Genomic DNA, 21835 nt, shown 5'->3' on the forward strand with positions numbered 1-21835 from the left:
ATGTGGCTTTCCTCTTGATATCTGGATGGCAGCTTGTTGTTGTTGATTAATCTACTATAGGTACAGAAAAAGAAACACAAAAACAGTCGAGATCAAGCTATGTTAGAGACCTAAGACGTAGAGTTTGGTAATCGATTTAAAAGTATGCTGGAATTACGATATTAAATTACATTGTATGTCATTGAAACAATTTTTTTTTTATATCTAGAATATATATTTTTTTTTATATCTTTATACGTGTTTGAAAATATTTTTGGATTCGGTAGCTAATTAAAAGTAGGTAATTACTTACGTAGGTACAATTTTTCGCGTTACGTCCCACGAATACAGCAATTGGCAGTAGGTACTGTTTCAATTTAAGTCTAAGGCTGGGTGAAGTCACATCGTAATTTAATAATTAACTTTAAACTTTATAGTACAACTAGCGAACGCCTGCGACTTCGTCCGCGTGGAATTTAGTTTTACACAAATCCCTCGGAAACCATGACTTTTTCCGGGATAAAAAGTGGCCTATGTGTTAATCCAGGCTATATTATATCTTAATACCAAATTTCAGCTAATTCGGTTCAATAGTTGAGGTGTGAAAGAGTAAGAAACATTAATATCATCAAAATCATCACTTTTCGCAAATCTTGGGAAACCATGGACTTATTCGGGATAAAAAGTAGTCTATGTGTTAATCCAGAGTAAAATCTATTTTCATTCCAAATTTCAGCTAAATCGCTTCAGTAGTAGCGGCGTTATAGAGTAACAAACATCCAAACATACATCCAAACATCCATACAAACTTTCGTATGCTAAATTTAAGAATGATTCTGTTGAGTGTTAGAATGCGAAAGCGTAACAAACATACAAACAAACTCATGTTCGCTTCTCAAATATCAGCATGGATTTTATTATTAACACTTAACAATACAAGTAAATGCATACGAATAAGTTTCCTTTAATTTGCAGCTTCTGTAAATAATACAAGATATTATTAAAATCTCGATGCAAAATATGCTAGCCACTAACTGTCCGATGTACCCACATGCTGGCATGTCAGTTCGACTTGAAGCAAAAATCACGATCAACACACGATGAGTTTTACCGGGTGTCATGCCGGCAGCGTTGCAGGCATGTGGGTATATCGGTTTGTGGGTGGCTAGCATTAATCTGCGCGGTGTATGTAATACCTACTTGTACCTGGCAAGTATTCTTTGTAGAATTCTCAGCATTTTTTTGCTCTCGGGCTTAGTCACGTTATAAAAGCAAAAACGTGGCCTTGTAACTAATGTGCTAACACGTGATTGGCACTGGAACAATTACAAGTTGAATTCATGTTACACTTTAACTACATTATTAGAGATAACTACACAATTTACGTCTGTAATTTGGTATGGTATCACACCTAATTTTTGGGTAGGTATTTAAGGCTAGCTGAAAAGTTGTTTTAGGCTATTTTTTGACTATTATAAGTCTTTTTGACTAATGTCAGTCTTCGTGATTAATGTCAGTCTTTGTAACTAATATCAGTCTTTGTGATTACTGTCAGTTTTTTTGAGTTTATGTCAGTCTTTGTGACTAATGTCAGTGGTTGTTGGTAATGTCAGTCTTTATGGCTGATGTTACTCTTTTTGACTTTGTGTCAGTTTTTGTGACTAATGTCAGTATTTTGGCCCGGTCTGGTCTGTATCGGCTACAACCGCTTGGAACCAAGTCAAAAGTTTTATCCACACGTTTGAATTTTGTGATGTGGCTATTATATGACACGCGTGCGGTACTTCTGTCCAGAAAAATGAGATAGGTACAGTTGCTATAATAATTTTTACATATTTAAGTATTGACAGTAAGAATCTTCTTTTAATATTTAAAGAATTTGAAACCTGAACACGTAATTGTCTACTCATTAGTGGCGTAAATTATTCCCCGTGACGTCACCAGCCTACTTTAATTTAGATGATTCTAGGTGTTTATTGCGATGACTAACAATCTAAATGGTCGCAGACACCCACGTGTGTGCAATCGGTTCTGTTTGACATTTCAGAATACCCGCTCCAGTACGAAATAGAACCCTATCCTTAACCTTATCTTAACCTTATGATCTATTTCAACGTGACGCCATTCGTGAATTTCAATAACACTATCGGTCTCTTTTATTACGAGATTATTACGTATATTTATCTTGATAAAGATCCATTGACTATATTTAGATCCGCTGCTGGCTATAATTGGAATGTTCGCAATTAGGAATTTAATACGATTTGTGAAGACCAATTGGTAATTATTGTGTAGGCTTCGGGATATTTTATTAGTTAGAAACACAACAACATTTAATACTTCTAGTAGTAAATCTAATTAGAGTGCTAACTTAATCTATTGAGCCGGAACCCTTCGTTGCGCGTGGCCTGACGCGCACTTGGACGGTTATTTTTAAAAAATAATTAGAAGAATCCTTAAAAGATGGAATTACGTGAAATTATAACGTGGAGAAAAATATCTCACCGTCCATTAAATGTTGCAGTATTGTAAAGGAATTAGGTAGAGCTTTCGATGAAAACTCCTAGGCGGTTTAATTTTTCAACTGTTTTCATATTTTAACCATACATAAATCTTTGACAAATTATAATACCTACCTCCCTCACTATCCATTTCTGAAAACTGCATGAAAATCTCTTCGGTAATTTTTGAGTTTATCGCAGACAGACGCGGGGGACGCGCATTTGTTTTATAATAATTAATAGAAGCCTCTGTACAAAATTCATGATAAATAATAATAATTTTTATTACTTAATGACGAGATAATATGTACTTACTTATATACCTAGGCTTTACCAACCAAAGCCCCGATAAAATACCTACATCAGAGAGTTTCAGATTTATCGATAGAGGGTTGTGAGAGGCTTCTGCTAATTGGACTTTGAAAAAATGGGAAGTAGGTATTTGAATTATCGCTGGGAACCGCCATACACGTCTATTCATTCACATCGGGCCGCCTTTTGTTCGATTCCGTTTCACCATTATAGGTTACTTTTAAAAGCTCATACGTGTTTTTCTTTTCCAGGATCGGTTTACAAGCAGAGCATCAACTAGCCCGAATGAGAACAGAACAGAAGTGCTTGAGCGCTAAAGTTAACAAAAGAAACTGTTGGCGCGTAGCATTTGTAGTTTAATTGGTGTAGCAACGGGCGTGTGTCGCGCCGTTGGAGCCAATAAGCAGAAGCAGTCGCGTCGCGCGCGCTAGTCGCGTCGTCGTCTAGTCGCCTGTCGCAGCCAGTGTCAGTGCTCGCCGGAGTCGCGCGACTCGGCCAGCACGCCCCGACACAGCCGTGGATAACCTCGGCCAGAGCCCACTCCCGGTGAAGAGGCTGCACGAAGCGCTTCAGAGTGCCCAAGTGAAGCGACAGCGTCTCTCCCCCCCGTACCCCGCCCCCTCGCCCCTCCACCCGATACACCAGCTCGCTGTACACCAGCACATCAAAGTGCAGCAGAGTATAGTGCAGCAGAGCATAGTGCAGCAGCACCAGTTGAATCTGGCGCACCAGTCGCTGCAGAACCTGCAGGCGCAGAGCTTACAAGCGGCGCAGCAGAGTCTGCAAGCCCAGAGTCTCCAAGCTCAGAGTCTCCAGGCTCAGGGTCTCCAGAGCCCAGCAGCGGGTGTGGGTACGCAACAAGCAGCAGCGACACAAGGCGCGCTGGTGCCTCCACAGCAGCCGTCGCCGCGGGCCGCGTCTCCGCAGCACAAGAACATGGAGCTCGCGCTGTGCCAGAGCATGGACTCCGTCAACACCGCCACCACTGAGGAAGAGGTACGTTCACTATTTACAATTGTAGCCACTCTATATTTCAGAGTAATGTCCGAATACTGAAACGTCGTTGAAATCCATAGTTATTTCAACGAAATGTCGTTGACTACGCCGCGTTACATTATGTGGCAGCGACTTTTTGATTTCACGATCATCTAACATGATTATTTCAACGAAATAACGTAAATAACGGATTTTCGTTAAAATAACGTTAATACTTTCTGTTATTGTATTAATGCCACTTTTTGTAAAATGACGCGATGTGTTTTTTTTAAACACAATGTTAGATGATTATGCGGGCATAGTCATGTTTTCAATAAAGAAGTAATTTTTAAAGCACTGACGGACGTAATAAAACGAACGTTCCCATTCTAGTAAAAATACCCAAGTAATTAATTTTTTTGATATTTCCACTGTAACTGTAAATTTTATGATTCACTTTTTCCCCTCTCTTTGTAGTCCAAATAAGTCAACCCGCTTTTAGTTTTGGCTAATTCAGTGTTCAGTTTTTAAATATAGGTAAATGAGTTTTTTTGAGATAAAGACTTGAATGAAAATTATTCCGAAAGACCGAATAACAAAAACGGAATCAAGCATTTCGTTCTTGGTTCTCTTAAGTAAGATTTAATATATCACTCAGGCGATTTGTCATCGAACAATAGTTAAGTATTACTTAGAGGTGCGGCCCGATAGCCATTACAATAGAGGAAATGTTCCGGTACACAATAGGCGTTCACTAACACAATAAGAGAAAATTTTCCTCCGCGACTCCGCTGGCGTTTAAAGGCTCACTTGTAACAGTACGACGAGCATTCGCAGTTTTTATATTTGTCGAACAGAACAACGAGCCGAGCCTAGCCAAATATTGCTACGAACATCTTGAGAATTCTAGCGAACGCTCTGTTCGATGCTCGTCAAAGATATTCTTCATGAAGATGTCAGACTAGACGGTCGCGTGCTGCATTTATACTCATCAGTGGGAACGATGACAGAAGCTTGGCTCGGCAAAAAGCTCCCAAGTAAATCTGCTCGCTAGAATGTTCGCTAAAATGTTCTCGTATTTTCTGTGATGTAACATTCGCACGAATGCTTATTACAAGTGTATGCTCAAGTCTATCAGCACCTTAAGCTGTATGGTTCGCAGCGTTGTAATAATTTGCCTCCGATAAATGATTTTCTCAATACTTGCCACAACTGGCTACTAGTACGGTGACAACAATAAGTTAACAACTAAGGTAACTTTTATAATATCTTACTTTATTCGACTTCAAAAAATGCTTTCGATAGTTGGACGAGTTACACATAAGTACATACATCGTCGTTATCAACCCATATTCGGCTCAGTGCTGAGCTCGAGTCTCCTCTCAGAATGAGAGGGGTTAGGCCAATTTTTCACCACGCTGGCCCAATGCAGATTGGCAGACTTCACACACGCAGAGAATTAAGAAAATTCTTTTGTGTGCAGGTTTCCTCACGATGCTTTCCTTCACCGTTTGAGACACGTGATATTTAATTTCTTGTACATACATAAGTATTGTATTGAGCCGTGATAGCCCAGTGGATATGACCTCTGCCTCCGATTCCGGAGGGTGTGGGTTCGAATCCGGTCCGGGACATGCACCTCCAACTTTTCAGTTATGTGCATTTTAAGAAATTAAATATCACGTGTCTCAATCGGTGAAGGAAAACATCGTGAGGAAACCTGCATACCAGAGAATTATCTTAATTCTCTGCGTGTGTGAAGTCTGCCAATCCGCATTGGGCCAGCGTGGTAGACTATTGGCCTAACCCCTCTCATTCTGAGAGGAGACTCGAGCTCAGCAGTGAGCCGAATATGGGTTGATGACATAAGTATTATCAATACATATGAATAAAACTGCAGAATCTGTCTGTGATTTTAAAATAACTGTGCTTCGGTACTTAGATGCAGTTAGTTAGTATGCAGTTTAGATTTTAAATTCAGATACCAGTATTTACCTTGTCAGTAATCTAAATATATAAAACTCAAAGGTGACAGACATAGTGATCTCTCAACCCAAACCACTGGACGGATCTGGCTGAAATTTAGCAAGGTAGATGTTATGACGTAGGCATCCGCTAAGAATCAATTAGATCAATTCTGCCCCCAAGGGGATAAAACAGGGGTTGAAAGTTTGAAAGAAAGGTTGAAAGTGACGAAGTCGCGGGCGTCCGCTAGTTTTCGTAATACAGGCTCGAATCTTCAATATGTATAATTCCCCTACAGCTAAGTACGTAAATGTAACTTTATGTGAAATTTATTTTCGTATATTCGACTTGGTAGGGCACTGCCGTGCCCCCAGACTACGTATCGAATCGAGAAACTCGTCGTTTTATGCAGCCTGCGAAAAGTGGTCTTAATTGTTGTTCGAGCGTAATAAAATTCGCGTTTGTGTAACGTAATACGAAAAGCAAAGCGAAGGCTTAAAGAAATAGCGATAAATTTCTCACAGCAACGTGTGCCGGCGAGAAGTGGGCAGTGGTTGTGTTAGCGAGACAAATAGAGTGGATGTCGTTTGCTGCGCTCTGCCCTCCCGACCGGAGAGCTTTATAAATTGATTGCTTTTATATTGTATTGTTTTGGATTTCGCCATGCGAAGAACGCCATGAAAACGTAACTGGAATTTGTGACAGCAATAATATATGTTGTAAAACTAACTTAGTAGTAAAAATGCTCAAACTCAAACATTCGAAACGGAGCCAGCGCATTGTATTAATTGATTTTTTGTAAGAATGTGAAATGGAAAATGTACATAAATTCTAATAGGGTTTTACGCGTTTTTTATGATTTGTTTAAGTACGCGAGCGTACTTAGTTCACATCCAAGTATAATGCCGTGTCAAAATGCTATACTTATAAATAAAAAAAAATATTATACTACTCAATTTAAAAGTCAATAATTTATTTACTTACAGTTACTATTTTTAAACGACTTCAAAAAGGAGGAGGTTCTCAAATCGATCGGTATTTTTTTTTATTTTTAAAAACGCACAACAATTTAAGTATTAATATTAACAATTTAACAATTTAATTTAATTTAAGATTAATATTATATAGATTAATAGCGTGTTGTACCCACAACACGCTATTAATCTATATAATATTAATCTGCTTGTTAATGAACTCATAAACGTTTAAGCCGGAGCAGCCAAGGACATAAAACTAAACGTTGCAGACTTCAAAAACATAACATCTGAAGTAAAACATGAAAACGTTAATTGACTTGTAAATTATTATGTAGCCAGCTAGTCCAGCGTGTTTGGAAGTTTGCATTGATGCGGCTCGCTTTGATGTGAGCTCATGCACTAAGCAAAGGGGAAGGATTATGGGCAAGACCCTTTGTACACATAGCGGAGGAGCAATCATTCGGGCGGCTACGTAGCCTGCGCTAACTTGTGGCACTCGGGGATATTCCTTTATTAATATTAACTTACATTGACTATCCTTGCGTGCTGTATTCGGTATGCGAGCTCTGTTCGTGTATTGTTCACGTTTGTTTCAAACAACTTGTATTCAGTGAGCTAGATGCTGAGTTAAACTGATTTTCTATGAGAGATGTGTGAGTAGCGAGGCGATGTGAATTAGTAGAATAGTATCGTTTTTGTAGACTGCTACTTTTTTTGTACACATAGAGAGAAGCAATCATTCGGGCGGCTACGTAGCCTGCACTAACTTGTGGCACTCGGGGATATTCCTTTATTAATATTAACTTACATTGACTATCCTTGCGTGCTGTATTCGGTATGCGAGCTCTGTTCGTGTATTGTTCACGTTTGTTTCAAACAACTTGTGTTCAGTAAGCTAGACGCTGAGTTAAACTGATTTTCTATGAGAGATGTGTGAGTAGCGAGGCGATGTGAATTAGTAGAATTGTATCGTTTTTGTAGACCGCTACTTTTTTCAATAGTAATCGTTGACAACAAGCAAATCTCTAGTCAGAGTGGTAAACCTCGTGTGTCTATAATTTCACCGTCAACCATGCTCTTCAAACCAGAATACAGCAATGCAAGCAGCGTGCAAGCCGCAAAAATAAATATATCAGTATTTCACCCCGGACGACTTGCATTACACGATCCTAATGAATCCTAAATTAAACAATGTGTACTAAAAGGTTTTAAATTAATATCTAGGCATAAAAAGTTCGCACGTAGGTCAATCTATATGCTCTATCCGTTTCAAGATATCCGTCCACATAATTATGCATCGGATTAAACGTATTTATTATTTTACCAATATTCGTGCGACCGTAGGATACGAGTCAGTAGACGCCTATTATTAAATAGTACTCAAACTCGACATAATTTAAATTTTAGTACTTACAATGTCTGTTACAAATACTGAGAATTTCCCGCCGCATTATGTAAGCAACAGCCTTATCCATAGCATTCTATCCATCGTGTTTAGCGCTCCGCAAGTTTTGAAGCAAGATAAATAAACTAGAAGAGCGTATTTATAATGATAGTGTACCGTGGTTGGTATCGGTAGGTACTAGTGATGTGAGGCAACTTTCCAACTGGGTGAATACTTCAATTATAGCTGTATGGAAAATGACCGCGTGCATTTGAAGAGTCGAAATTGTGGCCTCGTTATAACATGAGTGTTTGCCATGATTACTGCTACTTTCACGGATTTGCTCTAGATGGACTTTACATTGTAAAGCTTGAGATGAGAGCTGTATAAGAAATCATAACAGAAGCATGTGCTTTTAATTGTTCTAGATTGGTGAAGGTTTTTTATAACTCGACAGTGTGACTTTCGAATTCGTCTCTATATTTATTTATGTTATCGTTACAGAGATGGGGTTAATTAAATACTCTCACTGTCTAGTTAGCAAGGTAATGCCCATAAAAGCCCGGAAAGCGCAGTGTCGGTCGACCCCCCACTAGTTGGACCGAGGACATCAAGCGAATTGCAGGAAACTGCTGGATGCTGGCGGCTCGAGATCGTTGTGCTTGGAGGTCCATGCAAGAGGCCTATGGCCAGCAATGGACGTCCATCGGCTGTTAATGATGATGATGATGATGATGATGATGATGATGATGATGATGATGATGATGATGATGATGATGATGATGATGATGATGATGATGATGATGATGATGATGATGATGATGATGATGATGAATACTGTCTAGTTATAAAAACTATACCTATCTACCTACTTACTACTAATATCGTTAGACTTGAATTTATAGAACTTGAAATGGGTGATGGATTCTAAAGTATACGAGAGTTATAGGAGCCTACATGTATTTCTAGAGGGTATATGATAATATAAATTAAAAGTATGAGCTTAAAATATACATGCGAATACAATATGTAGGCGAGTTAGATGTTCTATTTGGGACGGTAAGTATAAAAAGTTGCTATTTACAAATACATCATGAAGATTTTGATGTCATTCTGTAGGCGTGAATAATAAAGAACTAATTTAATTTTGTTAGGTACTTAACAAGACGGAATAATTTAACATTCGTAATTTCAATGACATAACAATAACAATTGACTAGACAATATCTTCTCGTACAATTATTTTCAAGCTAATCTAATGAAGAGTTTGTTTGTTTGATTGAACGCGCTAATCTCCGGAACTACTGGTCAAATTTGAAAAATTCTTTCAGTGTTAAATAGCCCATTTATCGAGGAAGGCTATAAGCTGTATATTATTCCCGTTTTCCTACGGGAACGTGAACCACGCGGGTAAAACCGCGCGGCGTCAGCTAGTAACTTTATAGTTTAACTCTCTAACATGCCTACGAGTACATTTAGACCGACTGATCAATATACTGTGATGTAACTGTGGAACTTACAAACAACTTATTATGGAAGTAATGTGGAAAATTCTAGAGCCCAGTGAATCTTACTTACTAGGTAAATTGTCCTTCTAAATCTAAATTTTAATTTTAAATTACCTAAGTTTTAAGAGCTTGAAAGATGCATTAAGAACCATAACAAAAGCAAGTGGTTTTAATTTTTATTAAAATCAATGAAGGTATAGATTGATAGATAGATAAATATACTTTATTTGCACACCACAAAGACAAATACAAGTGAAATAAAAACATATTAAGAAGAGATCATACAAAAGGCGGCCATATCGCTTAGTAGCGATTTTTTCCAGGCAACCTTCGGTTTAGGAAAACTTCAAGACATCAGCAGGTGGCGTAAAACATAAATAACCTAGGTTATGATAAGGTATAATCAGTAAGGAAGGTTTTTATACATATAGGTATTATGATTACTTCAATGTTCTAAACATTTCAGTCCTGTATAATACGAAAACGCAAGTTCGACGTCGGAACATACGTCGCTTTAGCTATAAATGGTTGCTACCAAGTTTGTTTGCCCAAGAATAGTTTGTTTATCATCCACCAGTAATTCAATGTCAGGATTATCATTGTCAAAAGTTATGCGCGAACAATGCAGTGGGAGTCAAAATATGAAATGGAAACATACGCGGGCATAAATTATGTTTCGGTCTAGGCTAAACAATATGTGAATTGGCTTGAATAACTAATTAGCTACACGGGTTTGTGTTGATATTTCGATTCCATCAAAACCTCGAATGCCTACTTTGTTTGTTTGAGTACGAAAATTTAATTAGGTAATGTGCGGGTATTATAGCTACCCAAGTGCTCCAGGCGCGGCTTATTAAGACGTGCCGGGGTTGGATACATGTGTTGATTACGTAGCGCGGTTTTGTATGTTATTTAATCGCAAGAGCTTTTTCACAAGTGTTCATTTGTTTTGAGTGTTTGATCTCCTATTGATAGGCGTAAGTGTGTAAAAATGTAATGCTATCTAAAGCGATAAGAGCTGTGATAGCCCAGTGGATATGACCTCTGCCTCCGATCGCGAAGCGTGTGGGTTCGAATCCGGATCGGGGCATGCACCTCCAACATTTCAGTTGTGTGCATTTTAAGAAATTCAATATCACGTGTCTGAAAACGGTGAAGGAAAAACATCGTGTGGAGACCTGCATACCAGAGAATTTTCATAATTCTCTGCGTGTGTGAAGCCTGCCAATTCGCATTGGGCCAGTGTGGTGGACTATTGGCCTAACCCCTCTCATTCTGAGACTCGAGCTCAGCAGCCGAATATGGGTTGATAATGATGATGATAATCTAAAGCGTCTCAAACGGTGAAGTAAAATATCGTGAGTAAACATGCATACCTGAGAATTTTCTCAATTCTCATGTGTGTGAAGTCTGCCAATCCGCATTTGGTCAGCGTGGTGGGATAAGTCCTACCCCCTCTCATTTTGTGAGGAGACTCGTGCTCAACAGTGAGCCGAATATGAGTTGATAATGATGACTATAACGATAAGAGAGTAAATAAATAGTTTTAGGTACTATATTATCGCTTTAATGGTTAAACACAATTAAGAAGTTTTATTTTTTTGAAATGATATCACTATAAGTCGATCGTATATCTACGTAAATACTACTGAGTTACTACCAGTTTATTAAAAACCAAAGATGGTTTGCAATTAACATTAAAACTTAGGTTTCAGTTGTGGAACAGTGTTGAAATGAGATTGGATGGTTAACTGGCTCAAAAGCTCAGACAGAATAAAAAGATCTACTTTTTATAAATCCGAGGGTTTATACTAGTTACTGCAATATTTAAATTATACATATAATAAATTATAAATATAAATGGTAACTAAAACAAAGGTTGGTACAATGTACTAGTTTCACAATTGTTTTTTCAGCTATTAGATAGACAACTTACCTAATACCTACCGATGTACAAGATAAGTACCTAAAACTCGCTGCGTAGCGATAAGGCCTTTTGTATCCTTTTTTTATTTTTTTCTTTACAAGTTAGCCCTTGACTAAAATCTCACCTGATTGTTACGAGGGCCTACGAGTTCCATCTAACAAACTATAAATATACTAAACTATCTATATATTATTATAAACATTGTCTGTTATTTGCTGATAATAATTCTTCAATGTCATGATTACAGTTTTTCGTTTATAAGATACTGATTTGACTAAACCTAAAGATTCTATCTTTAGCTTTATTATTTAAACTCAGATTAAAGTAAACTATTTACATTTTATAATTAATTTAAATATTATAATGATATTAATTTCATAATGTTAGACTTAGCCGTAAAACTGTATAATTAAAAAGTAGTTGTAAGATACAGAAACCATTTTGAATTGTAAAACTGTTCATAGTCGGTAATTATTTTGTCGTCTGGTAGTCAGTCGAGCGCGATCTTTGTTGGTGATAATACACTTAGTTGGAACTATACGAAGATTATATAATGATTTATTTCTTTTGCTATCATCCGCGAAAATTCGGCGAACCCATGCGACAACGTCACCCAGGTCCGACAAAATACTCTCTACGTACGTTTCACCCCGAAACCGGATCATCCTCAGGAGATGTTGACTCTACAACGTGCAATTGCACGTTGTAGAGTTCGCCGAATTTTCGCGGATGATAGCAAAATAAATAAATCATTATATAATCATGATGAACTTCCGCAAAGTAACGCCTGCTTCTATCCAATACTATACGAAGATTTTCATTGCTGAATACACATTCCTGACGTCACGCTGCCCGTCTCGGTAATATGATGGTAAGTGATGATGCTTTCTAAGATGGAAGCGGGATAACTTGTTAGAAGGAGGATGAAAATCCACACTCCTTTCGGTTTTTACACGACATCGTAACGGAACGCTAAATCGCTTGGCGGTACGTCTTTGCCGGTAGAGTGGTAACGGCCGAAACCTCACACCAGCCAGACCTGGACCAATTAAGAAAATCTCAATCTGCCCAGCTGATGATCGAACCCAGGATCTCCGTTTTGTAAATCCACCGCTCATACCACCGCGCCAGGGAGGCCGTCAAAACTAAAAAACCTACTTCTGTACTGTACTTTTTCTGTCTTAATATTAGTTTATTACTTCTTATTTTGTGGTGTGGTAATAAAGTGTAAATAAATAAATAAATACCTACTATACAAATTGCAAAACATAACTAAGTGACGTTCATAACCACTAGTTTATGAAGTATGAAAGCACCAAACATTACTTAAACCGTAAGTTCATAAAAAAGCTCCTTCGAGACACAGATTTACAGCTAAGTTATGGAATACTACAAATGTACTTGAAGTTAACAATTTATATTAAAGTTTAAGTTGAACTGCATGTGTGGTTTGGATAATGAACGGTAAAAGTCAATAGATTTTATCCGTCATCCAAGCAATTACTTACAGTATAACTGTAATACAAGTGTTGTACAGAAATGGTATAGATAATAACTGGTTTGAGCGTGAAAGGCGGGGTGGTCGGCGGGACGGCGGGACGGCGCCTGCTAGTCTGGCGCCACCGGCTACACTCCGTCTGCGACTGAACACTTGCGATAGCCAGACATACCTCTTTTTATGAATATATATATTATTATTATTATTATAGTTTTGAATCTGACATGATAGTAGTCAAGCGCTACCCTAAAAGTAAGCATTTTTCGTATTCTTCTCAGCATTCGCTTAGCTTCTCAGTAAACCTGCGAAAACAACCGTTCAAGATTTTTTTAAGAGAAGTCTCTAGCGAAGGGTTGTCACGAAGATATAGGTCTGACGGCTAGAGACATGATTCCTCATGATATCCCGTAGATAATATCAAAAAACTAGTCTCCAGTCGCCAGATATTTAGCGTCGCAATAAATCTTCGAAAAAATCTCTTAAGTTTTTTTAAAAGTCTCTACCGAAGGATTGTCACGAAGTGTCAGACGACTGGAGATATGATTTCCCATGATATCTTTAAAAGATAATTAAAAAAAAACTTCTTGGTTAATTTAGGATTTGGCTGCCTTTCAAAGCCACCACGGTCCAAATTATCCAATTGGCTACTTACTTACCAATGGTAAGAGTAAGTTCAAAGGTTTCAGCCTTTATAATGATTATTTTTTCATATTTTTTTTTTATTAATTACAAGTTAGCCCTTGACTACAGTCTCACCTGATGGTGCAATTTAATATGGAAGCCTCTAAGTTGTTATGTCAGCCACCGACGATTAAGTAATGTCACATGCCTGCAGTTCAGTTCAGTTTTATCGCACGTCAAGCCGTTAGCGCTGCAGACATGTGGTCTTAACGAATGGTGAGTAGCTAGCATTAGAAGGAGGATGAAATATGTAAAACTAGCGCGGGAACTATGGATTTTATCAGGATGAAAGCCTATGTGTTAATCCAGAGTAAAATCTATTTCCATTCCAAATTTCAGCCAAATCGCTTCAGTAGCCGCAGAGTAAAAAGGAACAAACATACTTACACACTTTCACACTTACACACAAACTTTCGCCTTTATAATATTAGTGTGATAGTGTGATGTGATAAGGTTTGTCTGGCTATCGCAGGTTCTACTGAGCATTAATGTTTTAGATGCAGCTTACTTGGCCGCACGCAAGCTTTAGACGTTTGTTACCCGCAGAATGTTGTTTTTAGCGACTGCAGCGGAAGTTTGGACATCTGCGGACAGAGTACTGAATAACGTGCGTTGTAATGAGCAGCTTCTAATGCGATTGTGACTACTAGCTACTAGCGGACGCGCGCGACTTCTTCCGCCCTTAGACCTCTTTAATCCAGCCCTATCACAAAATCCGTTCTTAGCGGATAGCTACTAACAATAGACTACCTCCCTGCCAAATTTCATCTTTGTACGTCAAGCGTTTTGCGAGATTTCGTGATGACCTATCGCATTTATATGGTATTAAGAATTAAGATAGCCAATGATCACGCCCTGGGGCTCGCTGTTTTTTTGCCATAGCTTTCCTAAACCACCAAAAATCCCAAAAAGACTCCTTATGGATCTATCTTCTCTCTACTCTCGAATCGAACTCGAATCGTGCTATGTTTCAGTGGAATTCATCCAGTAGTTTTGAAGTGATATATTATTAAAAAATGCTTGTTTTTTTACTTTCTTGAGTTTTATTTAATAGACTGGCTATTAGTGTGATAATGTCATCATAATAATTAGGATATCACACTAATATTATAAAGAAGAAATTGTGTGTGTGTGTGTATGTGTAAGTATGTTGGTTCCTGTTGTAGCATGTGTGCGCACAGACGAGGGATAGTTTTGGGACCGCAATTAGTGGGAGCAATCAAATTACTTCTCAACAATATGGATTGGTTGACCGCCTACATGACATCATTACATAATCCTACATTGTTGTAGTATCTCTAAATAGTAATTACAATATGGGTTATCTTAAAATAACACCTTTATTTATATATTATGCCAGTACGTATGTACGTACATTAAAATAATCAACATAAAATAAATTGTATCCGCCTAATTTTCATGTGTTTTCCATGGTTCAATTAAAAGTAAATAACTTAAAAACCGTTAGCCACGCAGTCGCGTTCGCTAGTAAGTATTAAACAAATAATATTAATATACATACTTACCTATATACCAATGTAGGCTGTGCTGTATAACTGAAAACAGACAGCAGTTTTAATATCTAACACAGGTAGTATAGTTTCAAAAATATCCTGTTTATATAACAAATATTAAAAACGCTCTAACCCCATTTTCATTAAAACCGTTTGCCACGCAGTCGCGAACATTCGCTAGTAAGTATTAAACAAATAATACTAATATACATACTTATATACTAATGTAGGCTGTGCAGTATAACTGAAAACAGACAGCAGTTTTAATATCTAACCTAAGTAGGTAGTATAGTTTCAAAAATATCCTGTTTATATTACAAATATTAAAAACGCACTAACCCCGTTTTCATTTCATCCAAGCATACCTACTCGTATTTTCAATATCCTCCAAAACGTTTCCAATTTTATGTTATTCCTCAATGTTATTGAATTTTGAGATGTGAGACGATTACCTCGATTGCCGACCGATCGTCCGACTAGTCGCCCAATTTGTCGCCAGTGTCGGGTGACTGCCCACACAGACGGAAGACGGAACAGCTGTAAGGTTTCGTGAAACCTGTAACTATTATTTCTGTTGTTTTGCTGTTAACGATACTTAACGCCGTCGTTTCTTGAATTAATACATTACTCGTACTTTACTCTGCGACTTCATCCCTTTGGTATCCCTTTACAATAGTCAATTGTCAATATTCATTTATTTCAATTAAGCTTAGTTTACAAACACTTTCGAAACGTCAGGTATTAATATTATAAAAAAATGGTGATAATAATTAGTAGAAAATTTAAAATTAAATTTACGAGGGCTTCAAAGCGCAAACATGGCGTCCAAAACGAGCGTTGACAAAAGCCAACCTTAAAAAATCGACATAGGGTGTCATAGACTTCTTTTGGACTTTTAAAATCATACATGACTTTGTGTAACTTTAACCGTTTACTCAGCGCACGTAACGGGAGCTTTCTAAAGGAATAATTCTTACCCAACCCAGAATATCCCCCTTAAAAACAATACGTTATACAAAATTGCCAACTATAGCACTACATAGGTAGTAAGATTTGGATGAAATGATTTACAGGCGAGCTAAAATAGCCTGCTTTTATAATTCTGTATTTTGTATAAATGTTTACTAAATAACCCTCTTTTCGTAGTCTGGTAAAATAATTTGCACCAACAAGTTTCCAATTCGCATAATATCGGTCTACGAAACGTTAAATCTATAAACGTTTTATGTTATTGCATGCAGTCGTGCAAATAAAGCTTTAATCTTTCAAAGAACCCAACGTTCCCGACCGATATCTTCATTTCTAAAGAGAAAATTATTACTTCACTCGAAGTCGATCGCGGGGACATTCTCTTAGTGAATTTGAGAGAAGAATTCCCGTAGTTTGGAATATAGACACCTCGGCCGCTTCAACAGTTTGCCCGTCTAATTTGTTCGCCGGCGCTCGACTGTAAAAACAAATAGCCTCCCTTCCGTTTCCCCTCCGATAGATAAGGATAGGTATATTCTGATTATTAGGGGTGCCTTGTACAAAACCACATTTCAGGAAAATTGTTCTCTATCTGAATGAGCTACTTTAGCTGAGTAACTTTAAGTTTTTCTCCGTATATACAGGATGGTTGGGAATATTTTCCATAACTCTAGAGTTGTATTCTTTAAGGAAAATTAATTAAAAATGACTAAGGAACATTGTGTTCTAAAATGAATATTTTCGGAGTAAAAATATTTCTTTTGTAAATATATCTTAAATTGTGCTCCTTATATCACATCCTTATATTATGATCTAGCCAAACTTATTCATTGATAAATATCATGAAGCAGCTTACTAGTGAAGTGCGAAGTGCCAGCAATATCTATTCGATAACAAAAGTCTTACCACTACGATTACGTAATATTTAAATTACTTTGTATGAAAACATAAAAAGTTGTTTTTAGTAAAAAAAAGCAGTTCGGCTCCTATAAGTGGACTTGTCAATACCTTGATGTTATGGGAAATAAACTCCCGAGCACACTGTATATATTCGTAGCTTGGATTTGAAATTAAATTGAAATGAAATTTTTACAAATTAGCCCTTGACTACAATTTCACCAGATGGTAAATGATGATGCAGTCTAAGATGGAAGCGGGAGGGTAGGAGGAGGATGAAAATCCACAAACCTTTCGGTTTCTACACGGCATCGTACCGGAAAGTCTTTGCCGGTAGGGTGGTAACTAGCCACGGCCAAACCTAGACCAATTAAGAAAATCTTAATCAAAATTTAAAAAGAGTTCCGGGGTTTTCCTAATAAACAGTTCGTAAAGGTGACATAATTTCTCCAGATTTTAGCTAGTTTTCAGTGAATTGCTTATTAATTTTGACCCCTTGTCTGGCATCCAATCTTGTTGAGGCGATGTTATATTATAGGTTCCTTTGTTATAATTAATCGAGCTTTGTGTAATGTTACTCGCTTTGGGTAACTCGTGGCGAAGTTTTAATTGAATTTGTTTGTCGATTTTGGCTTTTTGACGGCGGCGTGTTGTGGCTGTGAACAATTTTTCGCTAGCGCTTACAGAGTTACGCTTATGAATTTACCTGTCTGGCAACTTTATTACACGGTGATGTTACTTTGAAATTTTGAGCACAAAGTCTTCCCTTTACCTAATGCGTCGACAATATTAAGCCTGCTGAACATGCTCTCGTTATTACCTGTTAAAGAATATGTTATGTTACGAGTTATTAGTTGATTAATTAATCATATCGTGCAGAGTGTATGTAAGAGGTTACAAACTTTGCTTCTATAAATAGTCTGGATTTTGTGTTAATTTTGGTAATCGATATTTATTTTTAGAAAGAAAGTAAAGTTAAAAATAAATTAGGCTTACGTTAAATTAACCTATAATGTCATCACTGACTATTGATTAAATTTAGGGTATTTGAGATTTAAATTTAGCGTATTTGATATAGAAATCACAGTTGTTTGTTGAGTCTGTTCTGTATTTACTCATTATTATATTATTGAAAGTTGAAAAAATTGTCTTATTAAAAGCTGAATGAAGTAGTGTTAGAGTAGACAGTAACTAAGTTATAATTTTTCTAATTATTAAAGACATGATGAAGCCGGCGTTGATATTATACCGCCCTTAATTAATTCTTTAATAAAATGATTTCCAGAAATTTTCATTACTTTACTAACCGCAACTCTAATAATGAATTAAGAGACTGTCCGGGTGCAGCATCAAGTAATTTCTGTCCTTTTATGTATTGTCAACAGAACTGCACTACCATGAAAAATTTTCAAGTCCTTTTAGTTCTAAGATTCAATTTAACTTCCAAGATTTGACCACATTACGGGGCAAGCTAAATATTTATATTACACTAGCAGACGCCGCGTGGTTCCACCCGTGTGGTTCGCGTTCCCGTTCCCGTATGAATACACGGGGTTAAAATATAGCCTATAGCACCCGGGGATAACGTATTTTATGTAGCTTCCCAACAGTGAAATAATTTTCTAAATCGGTTCAGTAGTTTCAGTGCCTATTAAGTGCAAACAAACAATCAAAACTTTCTTCTTTGTAATATTAGTACAGATACGCTATATAATGAAAAATTTAATTTTCACATTCTTCGTTAAAATTATCCATGTTTATGGAGTCGTGATTCTCTGCCATTATCGGCCACCCCTGCGTCATGTTAATACAACCGCGAAGTACCGCCTCTTGGCGCCGCCGCGGTATACAACTCTATGTAATAAATATATTTTACCATAATGAATGCTTACTTAAATAAATTCTCATTTAATTTTCTGAATGTGGTTTCTCTGTATAGAGGATCTATTGAGCTGAAGCCTTTGTTGTGGAATGTGTAGTGAATCTATGATTATGTCCACTTATGTTCCTTCAGATTTTAATGCTAAAGGAAGATTTAACATAAACATTATGTTTTCCCTTTATGAGTTAATACTCGGCGACAGAATATATACGATTTTAACGCACTATGACATTTTTATGGTAACCAATTTTTTTCAAAATAATGCATTATTTGCCTTAATCCTTATCCAAATGTTAGCAATATTAAATATTGGTCTTATTAGGTGTCACGATACTATGTCATGATACGTTGGTACATTGACGTATACAAATAAGTACAATATTCGTCAAAAGTGTTTAATGTGGACCATAAATAACCTTAACATGATTTGCTTTTAATGAATATCTTTGAAGATATCACAGTATTACTTAAAATAACTCTCAAACAAAATACAAGCATTTACGATGGGAGTTTTCTGGGCGGGTTCTGGTAGTGAGGTACCATGCCGTGCCACTAACTTCAATGCAGATGGAGTTGAGGGCCTCCGCTAGTATGTATATGTCACCGCAAAATTGTAAATACCGTTAGTTTATAATATGTCTCGCGAGATTGTAAAGTGTCGATAGATCGTGAACTCCAAACATACTCCTAAGAATCGGAAATTGAGTAGATTAGAAACCAATGGTTAGGTTAGGTTAGTTATTTTTTACAAATGAAAAACAAAAAAATCCTTACAATCTACCGATGAATAACATGTTAAATTGTAAGCAGTATGTCGTGGTTCACAATCTATCGACAGTTTACAGTCTCGCTAGATAGATTACAAACTAATGGTATTTACAATTTTACGGTGACTTATACATACTGGCGGAGGCCCGCAACTCCATCTGCATGGAAGTTAGTGGCACTTCATGGTACCTCACTACCAGAGGCCGCCCAGAAAACTCCCATCGTAAATGCTTGTATTTTGTTTGAGAGTTATTTTAAGTAATACTGTGATATCTTCAAAGATATTCAAGTTAAGTAATTATTGCCAAATCTATATATATGCATGCATGAAATATATAATATGTAAATTAGTGATTATTGCCAAAGCCATATATATGCATGCATGCTATGCGCATTTAAAATATCAATCGCAGTATTGCATGAAATTTCAACATCGAGTTTCACAGTGGCAATGATTATAACCGCAGATAATTTAATTGGATATTTTGCGCTGCAACACTGATTGATAATAATAATCCAATGTTCAAAGGATTCGAGAGCACTTCTACAATCTGTAAACTGATTTCTATCTTTTGATATTACGGCCGTTGTGGGAAAGCAATTTCTATTTTGTGCTTTAATTATCCATTTACTTATTCTTAATTGTGATTTAATAATATGTGGTATTTTACTCACTTACATAATATATGAACTCTAAGCCGAAACTACTGATACTGATAAAAATCTGGTCACCTGTTTGCACATATTACAAACACTAATTAAAAAATCTTCTTCTAAGTTTCTTCCACATTGACTGGAAGCGTAATTTCGGTGGGCAATAATAAGTAAAACAGTTGCCATATTGTGACGTACGGGTAGCAGTGACACTGATTGTACCATTATTTTGTGGCAGAGGAAACACCTCAAGCACGTCCCAGGACGTGCGAGTAGGTTCAAGGGATCCCTTTGAAATGCATCAACACTAATTTTCCCTGCCCGAAATATTCTCCATGCCCACACGAAACAATTTATTTACAACACACAACATTATTGCACAAAATCACTAATGTGATTGGCAGTGTGACGGTGTCTACGCTGCCTAACAAACAACTGAGCTCAGATCATCAAATGTCCTCTTATTTATACCAACACTGATACCGCCCCTCTACAATAACATAAATAATGCATGTTAATACCACCTGTGATCAAGGAACTTGTAACAATATATTTCTTTACTTCAAGCAAATATATAAATATATTACCAAACGAGAGATTCCATCACGTAAAAGCATGAATTGGACAGAAATCCAAGGAAATCTGCAATATTGGTTGGAGAACAATAGACTGGACACACAGGCTCGGCCACTAACTGTTGCTAGCTCATACACGTATAGGATTATCAAACGGACGGACAAACATCGAAAAACAAAGTCATCGACGTAGTCATCGAGCCGTTGACCAGGGCCCAAAGTCGCAAAATATGCAAGCGCCGCACACATAATACAAAGAAAACCGTTTAGTAAGCTCGCTTTGAAGTGTTCAATTTTAGGAGAGAGTGGTTGTACCTAGCAATAACACTTACTTTTCGTATACCTAGGAAGTAGATTAAACTTTCAGGATTGAACAAATTTATTCCAAGTCTAACAAGAATACTATTAAGAACATATACAATTAAGACGAAGAAGCAACTGAAATATGTAATACAGTTTTAACGGTGTTTAAAGTGAAGGTAGCGATACGCGATCTGAATTTATAATGTGGCGAAGATGCTGGTAGATGAAGTAACAAAGCACGCTATAATTGTGTGAGTGGTAATTCTGTTTCAACATAACTTTGTGCTATGGTAATAGTAATTTACGTTTAGTGTTTGTTAGAGCTGGTGAAATGGTAGTGAAGTAATTAAGAGTAGTCATTGTTGTAGGTATTTATTGCGAATTGTGTAAGTACATTGGCTCTTAGCCAAGCAGACTTGAAGCTTCGCGCTTTGGTCTAATATATTAAGTTGCTAATATTTTTCGTGACGAAGTCCCTAAGACAAACCGAAAAGCTGAGTAAATACACATTGAATTTACTCAGATTTTCGGTTGCATGACAATATATTCATAGTTATTTTTGCATA

At 37.0% G+C, this 21835-nt stretch overlaps 1 protein-coding gene across 1 annotated transcript in view; it reads left to right on the forward strand.

Moving 5' to 3' along the window:
• The window catches only part of LOC112046215 (protein couch potato), a 300195-nt gene that overhangs the window by 12078 nt on the left and 266282 nt on the right, over positions 1-21835 (forward strand). The window contains exon 2 of the mRNA XM_024082787.2: positions 3044-3788. Coding sequence (XP_023938555.1) covers positions 3729-3788 — 60 coding nt within the window. The 5' untranslated portion in view covers positions 3044-3728. The remainder of the gene's footprint in view (positions 1-3043; positions 3789-21835) is intronic.

This window comes from Bicyclus anynana, chromosome 13 (genome assembly GCF_947172395.1).
Source record: "Bicyclus anynana chromosome 13, ilBicAnyn1.1, whole genome shotgun sequence".
Classification (NCBI taxonomy): domain Eukaryota; kingdom Metazoa; phylum Arthropoda; class Insecta; order Lepidoptera; family Nymphalidae; genus Bicyclus; species Bicyclus anynana.